Genomic DNA, 19797 nt, shown 5'->3' on the forward strand with positions numbered 1-19797 from the left:
GAACCGGAGGGCGCAGAGGATTTTCTCTTCGACCGAAAGCGAATGAAGCCCGGTACGCACTCTCCGCAGGCGTGGGTCGTCGCCCAACTATTTACACAACCATCGTACCGATTTTTTGGAGAGGCGAAAATGTCGCTAGAATTCGTCGTCGGCCAAGGCAGTAAACGGGTCCAGCCGGCCGTACTGACATTCGCCGTCAGAGGAAGCGATTACCAAGGCTGCTGCTGCTGCCGCCATGAGTCCCGAGATGAATTCGGGGCACTTCACCGTTCACGAGTTTAGCTCCGAGTTCACCTGTCAATCAAAACCATTGGTCACGCCCGCGGCGTGCCGTACATAAATTATAGGCGTACGCGCTATGGGTGGGCCACTCCCAACATCCCTGCCGGCTACAGGTATGCTGCGCGGCTGTGCTGATTGCTGACAGACATCGACGATGTTGACCATCGAAATATAACAGGCAAAACGGACGTCATCGCTGATAAATCTAAGCACCTCTGCGAAGGACACGCAACGCGGCGAAAGCCGCCGATTTCTTCGCTCGCATACCAAGATTGCACAACCACGTAAGACACAGCACAACGCTGAAGGCGCGTGACACCTGCTTGCAAGGCATCAAACACGGAGCACGACGACGAACCGGTGCTTGGAGCACGTCCTACTCCAACAATATCGCATCACAGGTGTTTGGCTTGGCCGTCCTTTCATCGGTGATAAAGCTCAGCATCAATGTGTCAAACACATCTGGGATCGACAAACGATCGCTGTTCCAGACCCAGTGCAATAAAGTGTTTGTAATTTCTAGCACGCAAGCACTGCGTACTTCACAACCGTAACACCTTTCTCTGTTATAAGTCCGATTCCATTATTACAAACAGGATCCCTCACCTGCACGAATGATATTAATGCGATGTCCCTGCGGTGTACAACGGCGATCGACGTTAGTGACCAAACCAGTCCGCAAAACCTTGAAGTGCGCGACGTTAACAAATACTACGCAGATACGCGCGCCCCCCCTTCACAGCTTTTAGTCAGCGTCTGATGACATAGGATGAGTTGTGTCGCTGGGTAGCACGCTCTTCGCATCCGCAGTGCACTGAAGAGGCGTCACACGCAACAGGCATACGTAATGTTAGAGATGGGGCTCACATAATCCACCGCTGGAACCAGAGTTGAAGACGGAGGGGTCCTGGAGATGACTAACTCGTTTAGCCTCGCAGGTACCGGCTCCGAATGACGATGTCGGACTGCGATATCGAGGAAACTGTACACAAGGGTTTATTCTACATATTTACAGATGAGAATCGAATGCAATGCGAAAGCGAATCTCCGATCACACAACAACATCCCGTTAAATACGGTTCGCGTTCCCCAGATCCTTGACTGGGGAACTTGGTTCGAATAACGTTGTCCAATCGGATGGGCCATTGATGACGCTGGCGGTACCACCCACGGCAGGGCGGTGCTGATGCCCTCTCGCTCTCTCACAGCTCGGGGGATGAGAAGGGGAAGACAGTCATCAAACACAGATGCGTCACCTTGACCACTGCCGCAAGTGTTCTGTGCGTTGCCTCCGTGGGAAAGCAGAATCCCGCAGTCTCCTCGCAGGTGGTTGAACCTTCTCGAACTCCCCCGCCGGATGGCCGAAGCACGAGACTCCTTTGACACAGCGTCTTTCAATTAGCAGCCTCGCTCAGCGTGACCTTGCGTAGCATCATCCCGTTCGGTGACCCGAAGGCCGACTCGGCCAACGTATACCGCTGCTTCCGCCGTGCTTCATGTGCATCTCTGCTTCCAGCGTTGCTGCTGCTGTCCCAAGTTCTCGCCGCATCTTTGCCTAACGACGACACTCGTTTGACAGTAATTTCTCCCAGGCCCGTGGGAGACAGCGTCCTTCGATCGGTTAGGAGGTTCGGTGATTTGGAGTGGAACAACCCCGTCCGTCGTCGTCAATGCTTCTGCCGCCGGCGCCAGGCCTCGTCATATCCCTTGCTTTGCGATGAGACACACCCGGCTCTCAGGACCACGTTGTCCACTCTTAACAGCTCGTCCGCGGCCCGAAAAATCTCGAATGGCCAGCGTTCACGACCGCTGGGCAGGAAGAGATGAGGCCGGAGTCGGGTGGAAGGGCTGGTTTCCAGAAATGGCATCCAAGCTCGAACATTCAACAAAGAATGGCATCAGTGGACTGTTCCACGAGACAGGGCACTGACCCACAAGCAAGCGCTCGGAATTTGCCAAAGACCCACCAGGCTTCCCACAATGACAACAAATGTTTACTAAATCATGACAGAATTTTGGCGTAATTTTGGTGCCAAGAAAGCGCAAAATATCCCCTTTGAAATCGCCAAAGACGGACTGCTTGGACCAACGTTAAAAACAAAAACCCACACACAGTAGGTGGTCCTACCAAGTACTCCTGTCTACAACAATCGGCTGAATCCATCAGCATTTCCGTGCGGTTTTCCGTTCCTGAAACGCATCGAGAAATAGTTTTTGGAGAGCAGGACTCCGTCTAAGCAAGCGACCATTTTTGGGGGGGACAAAACTGTCATAAGCACGTTTGAGACGATGGTCAGTCTCAAATATGAACTTTGCGCCGTTCAAGTAATTCTGGTAACCCGACAACATCTGTGCCGCCTAAACCAAACGCGCGCTCTTTGTCTAAAGCGCTTAACGCTTCTCTACATGTCAGCCTGCGGCTGATGTACTGAACATGGTGCTCTTCGTGGCCGTCGCCAACTTGACTTAAAATAGCACCCAGTCCTCTATCACTGGCGTCACACTGAGCTTCTTTAACAAAATAAGTGGCCCGAATCAAAGGTCTGGACACGAGCGCTTCCCCCAGACGAGTTTTCTTTTCGGTCATTTCAGTGTACGTCAGTGAGGCTCCCTTTTCGTAAGGTGTCAGTCAATCAAGGGATCAACGCTCCGCCTACGCGACGCTAAGCGTAGTTCTACTCGAGCTGCACTCCTGTGAGTGCCCTTATCTCTTGGTAGCATGGGAAATCAACACCTGTGATTTCTAACTCAGTGACGCCATATCCTTTCTAAGGTAAGGAAAAAAAAACAGTAACCTCCGATCAACTTGTTTTAACTCAAAAGTAGCCTTTCCCTGCCTGATTTCATAAACACACACAGAAAAAAAAGAGGAATAAAAAAAAACGAAACAGCTACTTCGAGTCGCCACGCGGGGGGGAAAGCTGACTCCCCGCCGCCGAGTTGAAAGGATTAGTCTTTCAGACGTGCCCGCCGGGGTCGCGCTTTGACTGATTGTACTGCGGTCAACTCGTGACAAAAGGCTGCAGAAAAAAACCATCCCCTACTCTCACCGTCGTTTCCGCGCCCCCTCGAGGCTCTCCGAAAACCTTGGACGCGCCTACAATGCCGATAACCGACTCTGGCTCTGGACAACGAGCAGTGACCAGCGCGAGAAGGTGCCTCTTTCTCTCGCCCCAAGCAGGAAGCTCGGCTCAAAAGAAAACATTCGACAGAAGTCTGTCTGGTTGGGAAATTTAATGTTAGGAGAAGGTAAGTGACGCCAACCAAGTAAAATACAGGAAAAACACGACGTTTCGGGACCGGCTCGGCCCCTTCTTCACGGTGTGACTACGGGCGAGCGCAGCTTGGCTTTTTAAGCCCCTGTGTGGAGGACCTGCGGGTCAATGGCCGCAGCCCATGGACGTAGGATGAGGGGAGAGTCCCCAGGGAACGATTAACATTCTCTCGTGTTTGCTGTATGTGCCACGACTCGAGTAGAAGCCTCCTGCGTGGGTTAGCTTCCGTTTCCAATACAATGGTGCTGTCGAAGTCAATTGGGTGGTCACACCCTTCACAGTGTTCGGCCACGGCGCTGCGTTGACGATTCATGTGACGGACGTCCGCTTTGTGTTGGTTCATCCTCGGCTACCCATTCGCCATGCACGCTTCCTAGAATGCGGTGCCAAATGTGAAGGACGAATCCTTTCCAGGTGCGCCCGCCGAACACGCCTGCATATGTCGTCTCGATTGTTCGACGCCTGCGTTCGCATGCGCTGAGTGCCGTGCAACCTGTCGCCATCTGATCTCTTGGGCCGCTTTGCCTTTTTCCTAACTGGCTTTTTGTCCGGACGGCGCGGTCTAGTCTTTCTTACAGGCCGATGCCCCTTTATGCACTTCGCGCCTGTTCTGGTCGGAAAACGCACACTTCCTTTTCCGTTGTTGCGGTCAACCTTCGAACGAGCTGCACATGTCGCCAGATCATCAACTGCAGCTGCAAGTTTACGAGGCGCAACGCGGGAAGGCTTCGCCTTTCCTTCCACCGCATTTCTTTTTTCCGCACCTGTCCGCGCAACCGAATTTAGGGCATTGAATTTGATCCGTTTCCTCTTGGTTCTTGCCCTTTTCCTTTTTCTGCGCCTAGACTGTGCCGCGTGCGTCTCCTGATCGCAACTAGCTCTCTCTAGTTTCTCAGTCGCACCTCGGAAATTGTCTTGAAATTCCAAACTGGCCTCTGTGCCTTCGCAGCACAGTGCCAGCTCCACGCAGCTGACAGACGGACTTGAAACTGCGCCTGAGATCCCCAGCTCATTCCTTTGGGGTTTGTCCTCTCCAGCTTGTCTGTCGCTTTGCGCTCCATTCTCTGCATTGCAGTGCTCAGCTACAACTGAGCCCGCCTGGCTGTCGCTCTGTGAGTCATGCTCTACATCGCAGTGCTCAGCCACTACTGAGCCCGCTTGCCTGTCGCTCTGTGCGTATTTCTCTGCATTGCAGTGCTCAGCTACAACTGAGCCCGCCTGGCTGTCGCTCTGCGCGCCATTTTCTACTCTGCAGTGCTCAGCTACAACTGAGCCCGCCTGGCTGTCGCTCTGCGCGCCATTCTCTCTACTGCAGTGCTCAGCCACAACTGAGCCCGCCTGGCTGTCGCTCTGCGCGCCATTCTCTCTACTGCGGTTGTTACTCTCAAAGGGGGTTTCCGCTGTTTCTACCTCGAAACCTTTTCCGATATTAAAATCTCCCTTTTCGCGGTCCTGCCGGTTTGACGCCTGTATCAGCTCTACTGAAAGTGTCGCGCTCGCAACTGTCCCGACAAAGTTGTCCGTTGCCACTCCTACCTCACTTGGAGGAGAATCCTCGCACTCGTGTAGTTTAGACGCTATCTCGGAATGCTCTCTCTTAGCATTACGTCCAACTTCTCCGGACACGGTCTCGGATTCTGCGGCTTCTCTTGGACCACCGCACCGGTTGAACGCGTTCTCTGCCACTTCCCTCGTGGTGTCGCGATTTACCAACGCGGCTACGGTCACAGACTTTTCGGGTCTTATCTGCGGACCTATTTCATAAGCATCGCTTGCTCTTTCAGGACTTCCGGCTCTCACACTACCGCCCTTTCTTCGTATTTCGTTTTGAACTTCTAATATCTTTAGTTTCGTTGTTTCAATTTCAACCTTCCACTGTTGCCGTTGCCGTTCCTTCTCTTTTTCCCACTCTCGATCAGCTTGCTCCTTACGTGCTTTTTTCTCCCGATCCTCCTGGTCGGCTTTCTCTTTAGCCTCCTGGTCGGCTTTTACTTTGCGGGCTTTTTCTTTTTCCCCTTGTACCAAATTCCACGTATCTACCAGCAACTGATCGTTATGCTTGACTTGTTTAAGAATGAATTCGCCCAATTCAATTTTGGTTAGTTTGCTAGGCACTTCAACTGACAGTTCCTCGCATATCAACAGCAAGTCCGACTTGTACAACCTCATTAGGTCCATGACAACGCTTTCTCCGCTTTGGCTCTGCTAACACAACAATGCCTTGAGAATAACCCCTCTCAAACGACAAAGCCCTGATTCCCAGTCAAGATTATTCTCTGAATCTTAAAGCCTGGCGAATCCCATAGCAAAAGCCAAAACGCTCACCCGTGGAGAAAGTACGATGTCGCACGGTCCATCCCAGCTGCTGCCAACCAGTGTTGGGAACGGGGCCCACAGCCCACCGCTGAGTCCAGTGTTAAAGATGGGGCTTCTATCCCACCGCTGCCACCAGTGTTAGAGATGGGGCTCACATAATCCACCGCTGGAACCAGAGTTGAAGACGGAGGGGTCCTGGAGATGACTAACTCGTTTAGCCTCGCAGGTACCGGCTCCGAATGACGATGTCGGACTGCGATATCGAGGAAACTGTACACAAGGGTTTATTCTACATATTTACAGATGAGAATCGAATGCAATGCGAAAGCGAATCTCCGATCACACAACAACATCCCGTTAAATACGGTTCGCGTTCCCCAGATCCTTGACTGGGGAACTTGGTTCGAATAACGTTGTCCAATCGGATGGGCCATTGATGACGCTGGCGGTACCACCCACGGCAGGGCGGTGCTGATGCCCTCTCGCTCTCTCACAGCTCGGGGGATGAGAAGGGGAAGACAGTCATCAAACACAGATGCGTCACCTTGACCACTGCCGCAAGTGTTCTGTGCGTTGCCTCCGTGGGAAAGCAGAATCCCGCAGTCTCCTCGCAGGTGGTTGAACCTTCTCGAACTCCCCCGCCGGATGGCCGAAGCACGAGACTCCTTTGACACAGCGTCTTTCAATTAGCAGCCTCGCTCAGCGTGACCTTGCGTAGCATCATCCCGTTCGGTGACCCGAAGGCCGACTCGGCCAACGTATACCGCTGCTTCCGCCGTGCTTCATGTGCATCTCTGCTTCCAGCGTTGCTGCTGCTGTCCCAAGTTCTCGCCGCATCTTTGCCTAACGACGACACTCGTTTGACAGTAATTTCTCCCAGGCCCGTGGGAGACAGCGTCCTTCGATCGGTTAGGAGGTTCGGTGATTTGGAGTGGAACAACCCCGTCCGTCGTCGTCAATGCTTCTGCCGCCGGCGCCAGGCCTCGTCATATCCCTTGCTTTGCGATGAGACACACCCGGCTCTCAGGACCACGTTGTCCACTCTTAACAGTAATGAATCATTGAATACAGCCAAACAGCAATTTTTTTTCTCACACCGCATCAGAGCCGCTCGCACGGCCAATTTTTCTACCGCTGAGGTTCGCCAAGAGCGTACTAAAAGCAATGGTTGGCCATAGCGGGGTGCGGCAGCGGCCGTACCAGCGGAGAGCTCCACCTGAGTTCACTGCAGAGAGCAGCAGTGACGCGGGGGTGCAGTGAAGTTCAGTTTTTTGCTTTTGTTTATTATGCAAGCCAGAAGATGCATGACTGTCATATTTTGATATACGACACAATAAAATATATTATCGCAATGGCCGAAAAATAAGACAGATTCAGCGTGTAGTAGTTGCCCAGTCTTTCCAGTCGAAGGCAGCGCTACCGGCGGCATGTCAGCGCAGGAGCTCTCGTTTTCGACACGGTGGGCTGCCGCTCTAGTTCGTATGCAAGCCACGCTGCAAGCCATGCTGCAAGCAATTGCCTCACTATCGCCTCTAGCGGCAGAAAGTGTCAAATCTTTGTTAATTTCCTAAAGCTATGCTTTTCAACAACGCTTCATTGGATTCAGATTTTAAAATACATTTGGAAATGAACAAAATGCTCATAATATTATCTGTTGCCTTTTAACGTATTCGAGAGAAGAGAACGGGTTGATACAAGAGTGCACCTAGTGCGCACTGTTCGTCTACGGAAATGGAGAGACAGATAGAGCTGAAAGAGAAGACACGCCTTTGACGCGCCCGAAAAGGCGTGTCAAACAGCTAGCGGCGGGTGTGCAGATAGATAGCAGGAAAGTCACGATTTCGCGATTGCTGATATGGCGCTGATAACTTCAGGCAGCGCTGCGGCCTGGTATTGCGCAGTGTATTGTGTTTGAAGTGTGAAACAGGCGCGCAGGGTGCGCTTGTATCGCCTTTACGTGGCTTTATCTCTACATTTTATTGTCCGCTGCCTGCGCACGTTCCGCGCTATCTTCGTTCACTGACTGCCGTCATCGCAAACTCGGATGAAACTCGGGCGAGCGCCAAACTCGGGCCTTCCGGCATAGCGCCCCTGAAGTGTGGGCACTCGCTGATTTGCGTATACGCCGGCTTGTGCACGAAACGTTACGGGATCATCGCCGGCTCAATAACGCACCGTAAAATCGACCTACCAATGAAATGACTAGCAAACTTTCTCGCTCCGTGTAGCGCACGGAAGTTCTGACCGCTGAGGCTCATGAACGTGGTTCAGAAGAAAGAATACTGATGATCGTTTGACAGCTGGCGTCACAAATTATGTGCGTGTGCTCACGCAGTGTACAATGCGTTAAATACAGCCTCTGCATTAGTGATAGTATCACGTCACAGGCGCTGCTCCATCTCATTCTCCGTTTTTATCACCGAGCTTGACCTGCTTTTTTTTTGCTTGTTTTCAGTTAATTTCGTATTCGTGGTCGTTCCGAATGACCGAGTGTACTACTCGAAGCATTTCAGTGGTCGCGAGTGCCGCACATCCGATGATGTCTTTTGATCCTGTCCACACATTAGACGGCGGCTCGCGTAGAAAATATTTTCTCCCACTCGGTCGGCTGAATTCTAACAACGTTTACTACTTTACGTGGGGGAGCAGTGGACAGCGTGCAGCCACCTTCTGTTTTCTCGTCCTTGCTTCGGGTGCGCGTAAGCATGCGGATCAACTGCGAAAGCTGCTGGCCCGCGCTTGCATTGCGTATAGACGCCATTCGTGTAGTGTATTTATGCGTGACATGCACCCACATCGAGGTCCGCCACACTGTAAGGGCGCGTCCTGTAGAACGACCCTTTACGAAAAACGTACGCTTGCCGGACGCGTGGAAATAATAAAAGGAGATGGTGATGTTTCGGAGCCCTTTCGCATCGCTTTTTCGATATGTAGGTGAAAAGTGACGCGTTGAAAAAAGAACCGCGAGGGCCCAGAGCCGTAGACACCTGCTTTAATCATTCCTGAGGTTCTGGCAAGCCGACATTTTATGCGAAAAATATTCTACCTCTCCACAAAGCTTTTTGTAGACAGCTCCGCTCCGTGTAGTCCGAGCAGCGCGTTTTTACTGTGTCGCTCGCCTCCGAGCGAGCATTCTGTCGCTGGCAGGTGCTAGCACTAGAGAGACACTGAATAGGACTCCGTCGATTTTTTGTTCTTAGTGAAAATCGATTCCGTAGATCTTTCTGGCTAGAATGATGTTTGATCGGTAGCAAAATACGCATTTATTGCTGAAAAAAAAATGAATTTAGAAACAATATGTTTTTTCTCGGCGCAACTCAATACATACTCATGAATTCATGACCGAAAATAAGTCCATAATCACCGCGTAGAAGTGAACTCCGATGTACATTAGCCTCAGAGATGCGACGTAGAATCGGTCTCGTCGTCCCCGCAGACAGCTTGCGAAAACGGTGGGTGGTGGCGATACCTGTATTTCATTTTTTTTTTACCATTACTAGCTTACAACAGTCAGAGAAGTGCAAACCATTTTTCGGTGACAGTTCCATCTTTATCATTAAAAGGCGCTAGTCTATCGATACGGGCCAACGTCAATTTGTAATCAGTGTTCCTGATCCCGATCTGGAGGAAATTAATCCGGGGCCCTTCGCTATATGGCCTTTCTCATAGCCCATGTGCAAGTTTGGGACATTGCACCCAACAGAGCAACTGCGCTCCAATCATTGCAAATAAGAATGAAAAAGGCTGAGGCTTAACTTGGTTAAGCCTGGAGAATGCGAAGCATCATCGTGTCGCGTAATTTGGAGGCGCACAACCACAGCGACGGCGCGAGGTGGGCCCCCGTTTCTCCACTGTCGTGACGTCATGTATCACGTGGTGTGACGTCATGTATCACGTGATTTGGAGGCGCACAACCACAGCGACGGCGCGAGGTGGGCCCCCGTTTCTCCACTGTCGTGACGTCATCGTGTCACGTGGTGTGACGTCATGTATCACGTGATTTGGAGGCGCACAACCACAGCGACGGCGCGAGGTGGGCCCCCGTTTCTCCACTGTCGTGACGTCATCGTGTCACGTGGTGTGACGTCATGTATCACGTGATTTGGAGGCGCACAACCACAGCGACGGCGCGAGGTGGGCCCCCGTTTCTCTACTGTCGTGACGTCATCGTGTCACGTGGTGTGACGTCATGTATCACGTGATTTGGAGGCGCATAACTACAGTGAAGGGCTGAAGTGGTAGCTAGAGTAGTATGCTTCGCATAAAAAAAACCATGCGTGATGATCGCACTTGACGGCCGCTCTGTCCCTCCGACTGCAGACGCCCCGGTGTGCAAGCAGGACTCGGCCGTGGTGTATGTGGGCTCCCGCGGTGACGAGGTGCAGGTGGTGTGCGAGGTGCTGGCGCACCCGGACCTGGTGTCCTTCCAGTGGAGCTTCGACGGTGGCGGGGACAGCGGAAGCCGCGAGCTGCATTCTGGCTTCAGCGGCGACCGCGCCACGCTGTCGAGCGTGATGCGCTACACGCCGCTCACGGACGCCGACTTTGGCACGCTGTACTGCCGCGCCAACAACAGCGCCGGACACCAGCGCCGCCCATGCGTCTTCCACATCGTGCAAGCCAGTGAGTGCAATTGCGCTTATTCTCTTTCATCTTCTTCTTCTTCTTCTCCCCATGAGAAGAAGAAGAAGAAGACGATATTCTTCTTTTTCTTCTTCGTTTTCTGCATTCCTTTCTACATTTCCCTCTTCGTCGTCTTCTCAGGCACGCCCATACCGTGCGCAGAAAAAGTGAGGGAATGATTATAGCTAGATATTCATGGGGGCTACATCTTGCAGTTAAACCAGTTCCCTAACTCCTTTATTGTTGATAGCGACGGTGTCAAGGTAGCTTCGTTATTTGCAACGCATTCACACCATGCAGTTGCCCACTGATATAGCCGCTGCAATGCTGTGTTCGAGATTATGTAGCGGAGTATGAGCAATCCCATCAGCCTAACAGCACCGCCCTAAACTAAGAAAGAAAAAATTGAGCTACATACCAGTGATCGCCCACGTCGCTTGTGGTAAATTCTGTACTATGTGGGACGACTTGTTTTCAGAGTTTTGATCGTACCGCCTACCTCGCTTACAGCCTGCCATAAAAGATATGCGGAACTACTGGGTGGTCTGGCAACGCCGTGCCCGCAGCTTCGGTCGCCATCTTGGTCAAGTCGAGCTGAAGCATAGTTTGGTGTGAAGCTTTCATAAATCTCGCGAATGGAATTTCAAAATTGAAGCTTCAGCCGCGGCGCTTCTTGTACTGCTAATCTTTTACCATAGGTAGGCCATTTTTAGTGCAATAGCACTACTAGGCGCATTTTCAGGTTTCGGGCATACATACGAAGGTTGGTGCCTCCTTTGCCAAAAGTAACCGAGCAGCAGGTTATTGCTTCTCAACCGTATAACGAAGCCTTTACGGCACCCTTAAACACCGAAAGGGGTTAAAGCGTTAGGACAATGGTACGCCTCACTTTACACAGATTCAGATCTTAAGGGCTCCGATAAGATCTTATCTACGCGGCTAAGAAACAAACCACCATTGTCCGGGTACTCTTGGTAAAGACGGTACGTCCCTGAAGCCTGCTTTGCGCCAGGCAGCCCACCTGCCCAGCTTGTTGTGGACAACCTGCTACGCCTGGCAGGCCTTCACCTGGGGGCCCCACCTGGTTGAAGGCCTGGGTAAAAGGCACACCTGGGTGAAGGCTTTCATCCTAAAGGCCTTTACTACGAGGCTTTCGCCCTAAAGGCCTTTAACACAAAGCCTACGCCCTGAAGGCATTTCACATAAAGGAATTTGACCTAAAGGTCTTTACCACGAACGCCTTTGACCAAAAGTCTTTTACCTTGTAGGCATTTGCTTTGCCTTCCGAGTAAAGGCCTTTGGGAAAAATCTCACGACTTGAAGAATTTTCAGCACACTGTCGTCCTTTGTAGCTTTGAAAAATGCATTTCTCCGTCGTCATAAACTAGCTACATCATCCATTTTTTTTAACACACTTGCGTCGCACAGATATCGTTTGTAGGAAGCCTGAAAAAAAAATAGAACATTCACACAGCAGTTTTTATACATAGTGCACATTACGTCACGATAACACGCTTACCACGCATAACCTGCAGACGCGGTCAAACGGCGTTAGAGAAAAACATCTCGTGGCACCTTGCGACAAATACAATCAAACAAACCTCGCTAGCGCTTCTAAATATAACTGAAAACGGGAAAACCTCAGCAACTGAACATGTAGTGAACTCAAACAGTAGTTAGCGCACGGTTCTTTGAGTGCACTGCAGTGCGTACGTCACGGCTCGACCGATCGAGGTTTGTAGCTCGAGCGCACAGAGTGCGCGTGGCCGCTAGTTGCCGGTAAATTAATGAAATAATGAAAGCTCTTTGCGGCGGGACTGTGAGTAACACCAGCGTATGCCGATTCAAAAAATTTTCCCGTTCTCTTTCGCCGTTCAAGTACGTGTCGATAGGTTTGCGTTCGACCAACTACGCGCCACCGAAGATCGAGTTCATAAATACACGAAATTTGCTCATCCTTTTGATCACAGACAACGGAGTATGATTCGTATTATAGTTTGAGCAGAAGGCGCCTGAAAAATTAGCACAAAACATACTTTACTATAGGCGCGGACAACTATTTGGGCAATGCAGCAGAGGCTAGGCAGGAAGGGGAGAGATATGAGCCTTTGTCCTCATGCAGTGGGGAGTAAGTTGGGTGCTAGCCACCCAACAACCTCTCTCCAACCTCCCCCTTTTCACCCCTTCGCACCCCTAGCCCGAACATCAAAACGCCCTCCCTCCTCCCACTCTACACGCTGACAAACACCCGTCTCTCTCCCTTTCTTGCCTAGCCTCTGCTGCACTGCCAAAAAAAAGTTGTCCCCGAGTACAGAATGTAGCAGCATCTATCCAGATCTCGATACAGGCACAGTCACTTTCCCTCAGGGTCTAGAGTTTAGAGATAATAAAGAAAATGTGAATGAATCTGCGGTAGAAGTTAGCAAAAAGCGGCTTGATGTTTGGTTGTTGAAAAGCAGGGCAATCATGTAAGGATACACGTTTAAGATTAAAAATTGGTCAAACCTAAAAGTCAATAAAATCTGTATTTAAATAAAAATGGCGAATTTCAACATAATACCCTTTGGATTGGCAGACTCCTGCTACCGTCCTCTTTCAAAGGGGAGACTCCTAACATCCATCTAGCTATCCATCTGTCCATCCGTCATCCACTCCCCGTACTTCGACTTCATTCGTAGTGCGGGGCTTTTTCCTTCTCTTAAAACCCGAATTTTAACTGGGGCTATTTCGACGAGTTACGTGCACTGGAGAGGTTGCTTTGCCTGCGAGCTTCTCGAAAGCGCATGTATTTTGTCGCGATGTACGCATAATTTGTTGGGCCACAGCGCCGAGGGTAACCGCGTTTTCGAAATCCTAAAAACTGATATTGATATTATTTACGGTGGGCTGCACGCCTCTCACTAATTAAGAAGCTGAACAGTAACAGTTAAAAAGTTAAATGTTCAATATTAGTTAACCAGCCTGCTAGTTAGCATGCCTTAGCTGTAATCTGATGAAGTTAACCGCTGACCCTATCGCGTCATACCCTTAAGTGTCCCCCAAATTTATTACTGAAAATATCACCCTCGCCAGCAGTATTTTTACTAAACTATTTTTTAACGAGTAAACATAGAACCTATGTCATATAGTGTCTGACGTTAAAGTTAACGTTCTCAATTATCGCATTTTGATGAGCAGTCATCAGACGTTACAAGAGATATATTTTAGACGTCTTCCCTCTGGCTACTGCTGCAGACAAGTAACATGTTGTAGGAGCATGAAGCATACAGCGCTACAGGAGACACACAGTCATGATGCTTCCGAAACAGCTAGCCCGCCAAAGCATCTTAGTGCGGCAGCAGCCTTTGCGTTGTAGGAATATCTCGCATCATTCTGCCGTGTCCGTAGCTACCTCATCCCCGAAGTCGACAAGCATTTAAGGATATCGCACCTACGAGCCATTTGTTACACCGAAAACTTATATCGCGTGATCCTAACCTTATCAATTCACCCCCCCCCCCCCCCCCCCAACTCCTCAATCCCCGTTCTTATGTGTCGACGCTAATAGCAAGTTCGTTAAGGAAATCATTTTTTTTATTACTTTGGCTAGCATGCTTTCGTGACACAAAAACAAACGGAAGGCAGCAACTCGTAGTCTTCACCAAGGCGACTCGTCTTCGGCCGCGTTTTCGATCTAACTTAGCCGTCTTATTTGCGCACGTATCGCTTGTGAGGCTGCTATAGCTGTCAAACCGCCATATTAGTTGAAGGACATCTCAGCAGCTTGCTTCTTCGCCTATACAAACACCTATGAAGGCGCAGACTTTCTGCATGACTAATTAATTTTGCCCCGTATGAAAGTAGGAAGCGCACAGTCCGCGATAACCGCGTTGACTTACAACAGCATGAATCAAATCTAAAACAGATAAATGTATCGAGTCAAATGGAGGCACGAAACGCAAGACGGACGTTCATTAGGAACTTCTCAAGAAGACGGGGTAACTGGGTATAAAAAAGGATAAAAATGGAGTCAGGAGCCGGACAGGGGAAAGAAGCGCCAACAATATTCACCTCACGGGCTAAACCTTCGTTTGACGTCTAAGTGTCTAAGGTTACCTCTCTTGCATGGTTGGATGAAGCACAAGGAATTTATGCTCCTGTAAAGAAAAAAGAAAGAGGCAAGGAAAATAAGAGCAAGCGCCGGCAGTTCGGCGTCTCGGCAGTCAAGTCGACGCGGAGATGTTAGGCAATTTGGTATAATGAAGAACAGACTTATCTGAATCTCAGACTAACGGATAGAAATGGAAGAAAAAGAAAACAGGCAACTTCACCCACTCCCGGCTGCCATTAGGGACGAAGATTTTATTCAAACTGGGGCCCCTAGAATAAACGATAGAGCGTCGTGGTGAAAGCCACACATGGCATTTTTAATGGGAGGAATCACCTGACCCCTAATTCGAAATGAAGCACAGTGCATATCTGGCTTATGCGTCTGCACTGCTGGGTGTAATTGATCTATTTTTGCCACATTACTATGGTCGATCCGCTGAACGCGTGGGCATAAAAAGCACAACACAAAGCCCAACCCGCAACTGAAGGTTGTCTTCCGAGCCTGGAAGAGATGTACAGGATGGTAAAAAAAAAAAAGGAGCAACTTTGTGGTTGTGGCAGCATTGTGGCTCAGGCGTCCACGGAGCCAGGGAGCCAGTTATGCGCACTTCCTTTCCTTAAAATGGCACAACGTTGTACATGCCAACGCATGCAGCGTACATCTGTCACTACCGCCACGTAGCTTAAAACACGATTGAGGTGTCCGCTGTTCAAACAGAGCAGTTATGCGCCTTTCCTTTCCAAGCTCCTGCTCCATTGGTTTCGCAGCTTAAAGCGCGACTAAGGTGTCCACTGCTGGTTACAACGCACAACGGCGACGGCGACGCCGCGAAACGCAGAAACGGGCGCCAAAGAGCTGCGCTCTTAAAAAATCTCAAAGAGCCCTATATTTTAGCACGCTTTTGGCACACCTTGCCACAGGAGACAAGCGCCGAACAACATTTGCATAGAATGTAGGTAAATTACTCTCTGAGTACTATGATTAATTTTCTTTCCTTGTGTCAGGGAGGCGTTGACTTTTCTTCATTTCTTTTCTCCTGATGGAGGTTATTTTTACTACCAACGCTAACGACGCCTAACTCGGTTTCGAAGAAAAGTGGTCATTTGCCTGGGCGAAGTAGCTATAACCTGTAGCGGGCTATCAATAAAATCCGAGAGCGAGGGAGAGATTGATGGGAAAAGAACAGAAAAGAGGCACACACCAGCGTCTACCACTATAGATCGCGTTATAGTCACCGAAAGAAAGTAAAGAAGGAAAGTATAGACAGTGTGTGCGCGTGACGAGAAGGGAAAGAGACAGGGCTCTATCGCTAAGCTGGAAAACGATGGCCAAGCGCCCGTAAAGCTTTTCGTCTATCCATTCAACGGGTCCGAGGCAGAGTAATGCTGCCGCCGTACACCTACCCCGTGACGCCCGGCATGGTGAGAATCCATGTTTTAATACCTTCTTTTCTTCTCCACACTTGCTCAAGCTATTGCCGGTCTTTCCCTTCGCTCCTGAGCCGTTATACCGCTGAGCACCCCTCTGCTTGAGGAATAGCTACAAGACTGCCGGCTCCCCACCTCGCTCCTTCGTCTTTTCACAGCTGCTTCTGCTACCTCTGGCGCTCTTGCTATTGGCTTGAAACTTCCTTGACGCAGTATTTTATATGTGATACCAGATAAATCACTAAGCCACTAAATTGCCAATTTTCAAGTGTGAACTACTTCGTTACAGAATAAATTAATTAAAAAAGAGCATAAAAGTGGGCTGTTTCTATGTGAAAGCGAATTCGTCTATAAGATTATGGACCGATCTTTTAGCTCAGGTAATTCCCTTGTTGCAGTCGCCAAACAAATGCAGTCTATATGTTTTCAGCGTGTTTACGCCGTGGCCTCTATTACGCTCGTAATGCAAGGTATTAATGATAATCTGTTTAGCTTTTGCAGGTGTATATGTTACTTGCGAATCATTCGCTGTCGTCTTGATGCTCTCTAGCGGTGTCCGCGATGAACTCCTTCCCTCCACCGGCAGCCATACAAAGTCCATTCTAAGCGAGGATAAAGCTCGTCCCGCTATTCTTTCCGTCCGCATTTCAATGTAAAAGGCATCTTCGCTACTCGAGTAGTTTTTCCGTCGCCTAACACACTGACGCCGCCATCTGTAAATGGCTGTCGAGGGCAATGTATTCAGCACTGGCCTTTTTTCTCCCCAAAAAAACAGCGTGCGTTGCCATAGGTCGCCGTTTGACACTCCGACGACCATTGTGGCTGAATGAAAGCGCCGAGAGGCGGAACAAGGCTGCGCTGAACGGCGGCAGCTGTCCGGTCCGCAGGAGCGGAGGCATTTTATTGACACCGCAGCGGGCCCCTCGTGTGACAACAGCCCGAAGCCCGATCACGCATTCGCAAGCGACGCACCGCCGGCGCGAACAAGCGGGGCCCGAGCCAAGTGGAGAGCGCTCGCAAAGTCCTCTCGGATGTGCTGCTCCAAATCGCTGCCACGCTGTCCTTCAACTCGAGGGCGCCGCGCACTCGACAGCCCCCCCTCCCCCCCATCTCCTGTCAGCGGGAGATGATAAAGCCTGGCTCAAGGGCTCCTGAAAAATGCTCCATCGTTCCCGAGAAAAGTATTATGAATTACAAACGCCGTCTGCGAGGTGTAGGCGGTTTTGTTTGTTTTCCGTCTCGGTGACTTGGAGGGTTTTCTTTCCTGCTTTTCTGCCCGCGCGTGCGTGCGTGCGTGTGAGTGAGTGCACCCGGCGTTGGCTGCGGCGGGAGCGTGCGCTGTTCTCGCGGGGATTTATCAGGGCGCGATGAGCGATGACTGCGCGCGGCGCGCAGATTGTCGCGCTCGGACGCCAGCCACGGCTGCGGCCGAGGTGGGCGCGAAGCGCTTTTGCGGACGGACCACGCTCGTCGCCGGACAATGCGCGCGCTGCTGTGCCCGAGTGCTGCCGCTCGGGTTGAGGGACCTCGAACGCTCGCGTGTCACGCGCACTGGGTGTGGGCCTACGCAGTTATTCGCAGCAGATTAACTCGCCTACTGAAAGCGCGTGCAGCAGAGTGCGAGGAGGGGTTGGGAGGCGGAGAAAGGATGATGGGAGGATGGCTCCGATGTATAGTTTGGTGCACCGGCCAGCGGCTCTGCGAGGCCTGATGTAAATGCGCTGGCTGGAAGGGCCGTAGTGAATTAACTGCCTTTCCGTAGCATTTCTCTTTCCATTCTATTTCCGTCCTGAGGTGACGGTGGGTGACAGTGCAGCAAACACAAACACACGGTAGTCAGGTGGTATGACAACAGATAAATTATCGCACCCTAAACGATGGTTTCGAGGCGTAAATTCACACGCAGCGCATTGCAGCAATTTGAAACTGTTGTCAAAGATTCAGAAAGACCTGTCGCGCAGTTTCACTGGATATGCGCGTCGCCTCTTTTGCTCTTTACCAGAGCCAATCTCTGCATATTTAACAATGAAAGACTACACGCCTCTGCAGGCAACTTTACTTTTGCGCGCCATTTGGTTCGAGCACGGCTGCTTTCTGATTTGCAAGAACGCTGCTTCTTGGGTATTAACGCTAGGATTTTTGATAAGTTGGTAATGTTGTTAAGCCAGGAAAGCACACACACACACACAGAAACCAAAGAAAAAATCTCTTCACACTTACAACAACAGCAAACATTTTTATTCTGCATGTGGTGCACATACTATCTGAGCCCGCGGACGCGTCGAGCGCTTATGGGGCAAAATGTTTTTCAACAAAATGTACGTATTGTGGTGAACATCTGGCGAGGAATTGTCAGGTCAGCGCCTCTTCGATTTCAACGCCAGCCGGAAGAAGTGGTTTAAGCAGATCGAGCACATTTCTGTTATAGTTTCTAATTCTGTTCCAATCGCTAAATTCGCTCCTGATATGAGAGAATGCACCCGATAACTACAGCGACATACTGTGGAAGATGGGCGAACAGATTTTTGCATTCTCTTCATTTATTTAATTTTTTTTTGGCCTGAGGCAGCGCTTCATAAAGGAGGATTACCCGGCAATTTCAGCAGTTCCCGCTTTGACGTGAGCCGCCGCTCCCTATAAGTGTCGCCCCCTCGCGGCCAGTACACGAACATAAGAGGCCTAGTGAGTCCCATTGCGACGCGGGTGTTGCGAATGGCGCTGAAATCAAGGAATTGCTGGTCAGGTAAACTAGTAAGACATTTAGGAAACTACCTTACCCGCCCTTAGGCGCCTTATTGGTGCTGAATGGCGAAAACCTGAACAAACTGCTCGCATTAATTTCCTGTTGCTTCGAAGACAGCACTTTCCAGAAACCCAGTCAAACATCAACAGTGAAGTAACGACCTTCACTTGCACACTTCACTTGGACAGCTATCGCTATTACTCTGTCGCCCAAAAGTGAGCCGAATGTTTTCATGCGGTAGGTTTGTTTCCTGTCATCCAGTTTTCCAAGTCGCTATAAGTCATCCCTTCGGGACATGATAAATGACTGGGACAATAACTCCACCACTATAAATAGACGAGGCAGACAAAAATTTCAAGCCTGCTGTCCAGACCAAGACGGCTTTTGAATTTTTCCTTGCCGAGGTCGCGCTTTACCAAGCGGCCGGGACTGAATTAGCCTGCTTGACCTTGGACTCTGTACACGGTATTTGAACGCGCGGCTTTCAAGCGCTGCAACACGCAACTTCGTCAGAAAGCGTGCGGCCGTATAGTTTTTTTCCAGCAGCGCCTCTGCCAGAGAAAAGGAGGTGTTTTTCCGCTGATTTCACTCCGTTCTTTTTCTCTTTTTTTTTTTTCCGGGGGAGGGGGGGGGGGGGGTGCTGCCGGGGTCGAGCCTCCGGAGAGCACGGCGCCGTTACGATCCCAGCATTCCGGGGCTCGCCCTCGGCTCCCAGCGAACAACAAGGCAGGGGCGCTCGAGGGCGACCCCATCAGCCGCAGCCGTCCGGGGCCCTCGGGGCGTGCGCGGCGGGAGCTTTGCAATGCACCGGGCGCACAAAGCACCCGCGCGCTGCGGCGTCAGCGCTATGAGCCCGTCGCGGAGGAGATTGTCAACCTGCGAAGGGCCGTATATTTGAGCGTCGCGGCCACCCGCCGGCCGCCGGGCGAGGGCCACTCGCTGACGTCGGCGAACCCATAAAGAACTGGGCCGAGAAACCGGACCTGGGCGGGGTTGCAGCCGCAGCCCTTGTTAAGGGCGTCCCACGCCGCTCAGCGGAAG

General features: G+C 50.9%; 1 protein-coding gene across 2 annotated transcripts in view; it reads left to right on the top strand.

Annotated features, from left to right (window-relative positions):
- The window catches only part of LOC149350471 (neural cell adhesion molecule 2-like), a 425822-nt gene that overhangs the window by 379368 nt on the left and 26657 nt on the right, over nt 1–19797 (top strand). For both annotated transcript variants that reach the window (XM_089576882.1, XM_089576883.1), the window contains exon 7: nt 10194–10496. In XM_089576882.1, the coding sequence (XP_089433008.1) occupies nt 10194–10496 (303 nt within the window). The remainder of the gene's footprint in view (nt 1–10193; nt 10497–19797) is intronic.

The sequence above is a fragment of the Amblyomma mixtum genome, chromosome 3 (genome assembly GCF_055824585.1).
Source record: "Amblyomma mixtum isolate Tamu chromosome 3, ASM5582458v1, whole genome shotgun sequence".
Lineage (NCBI taxonomy): Eukaryota > Metazoa > Arthropoda > Arachnida > Ixodida > Ixodidae > Amblyomma > Amblyomma mixtum.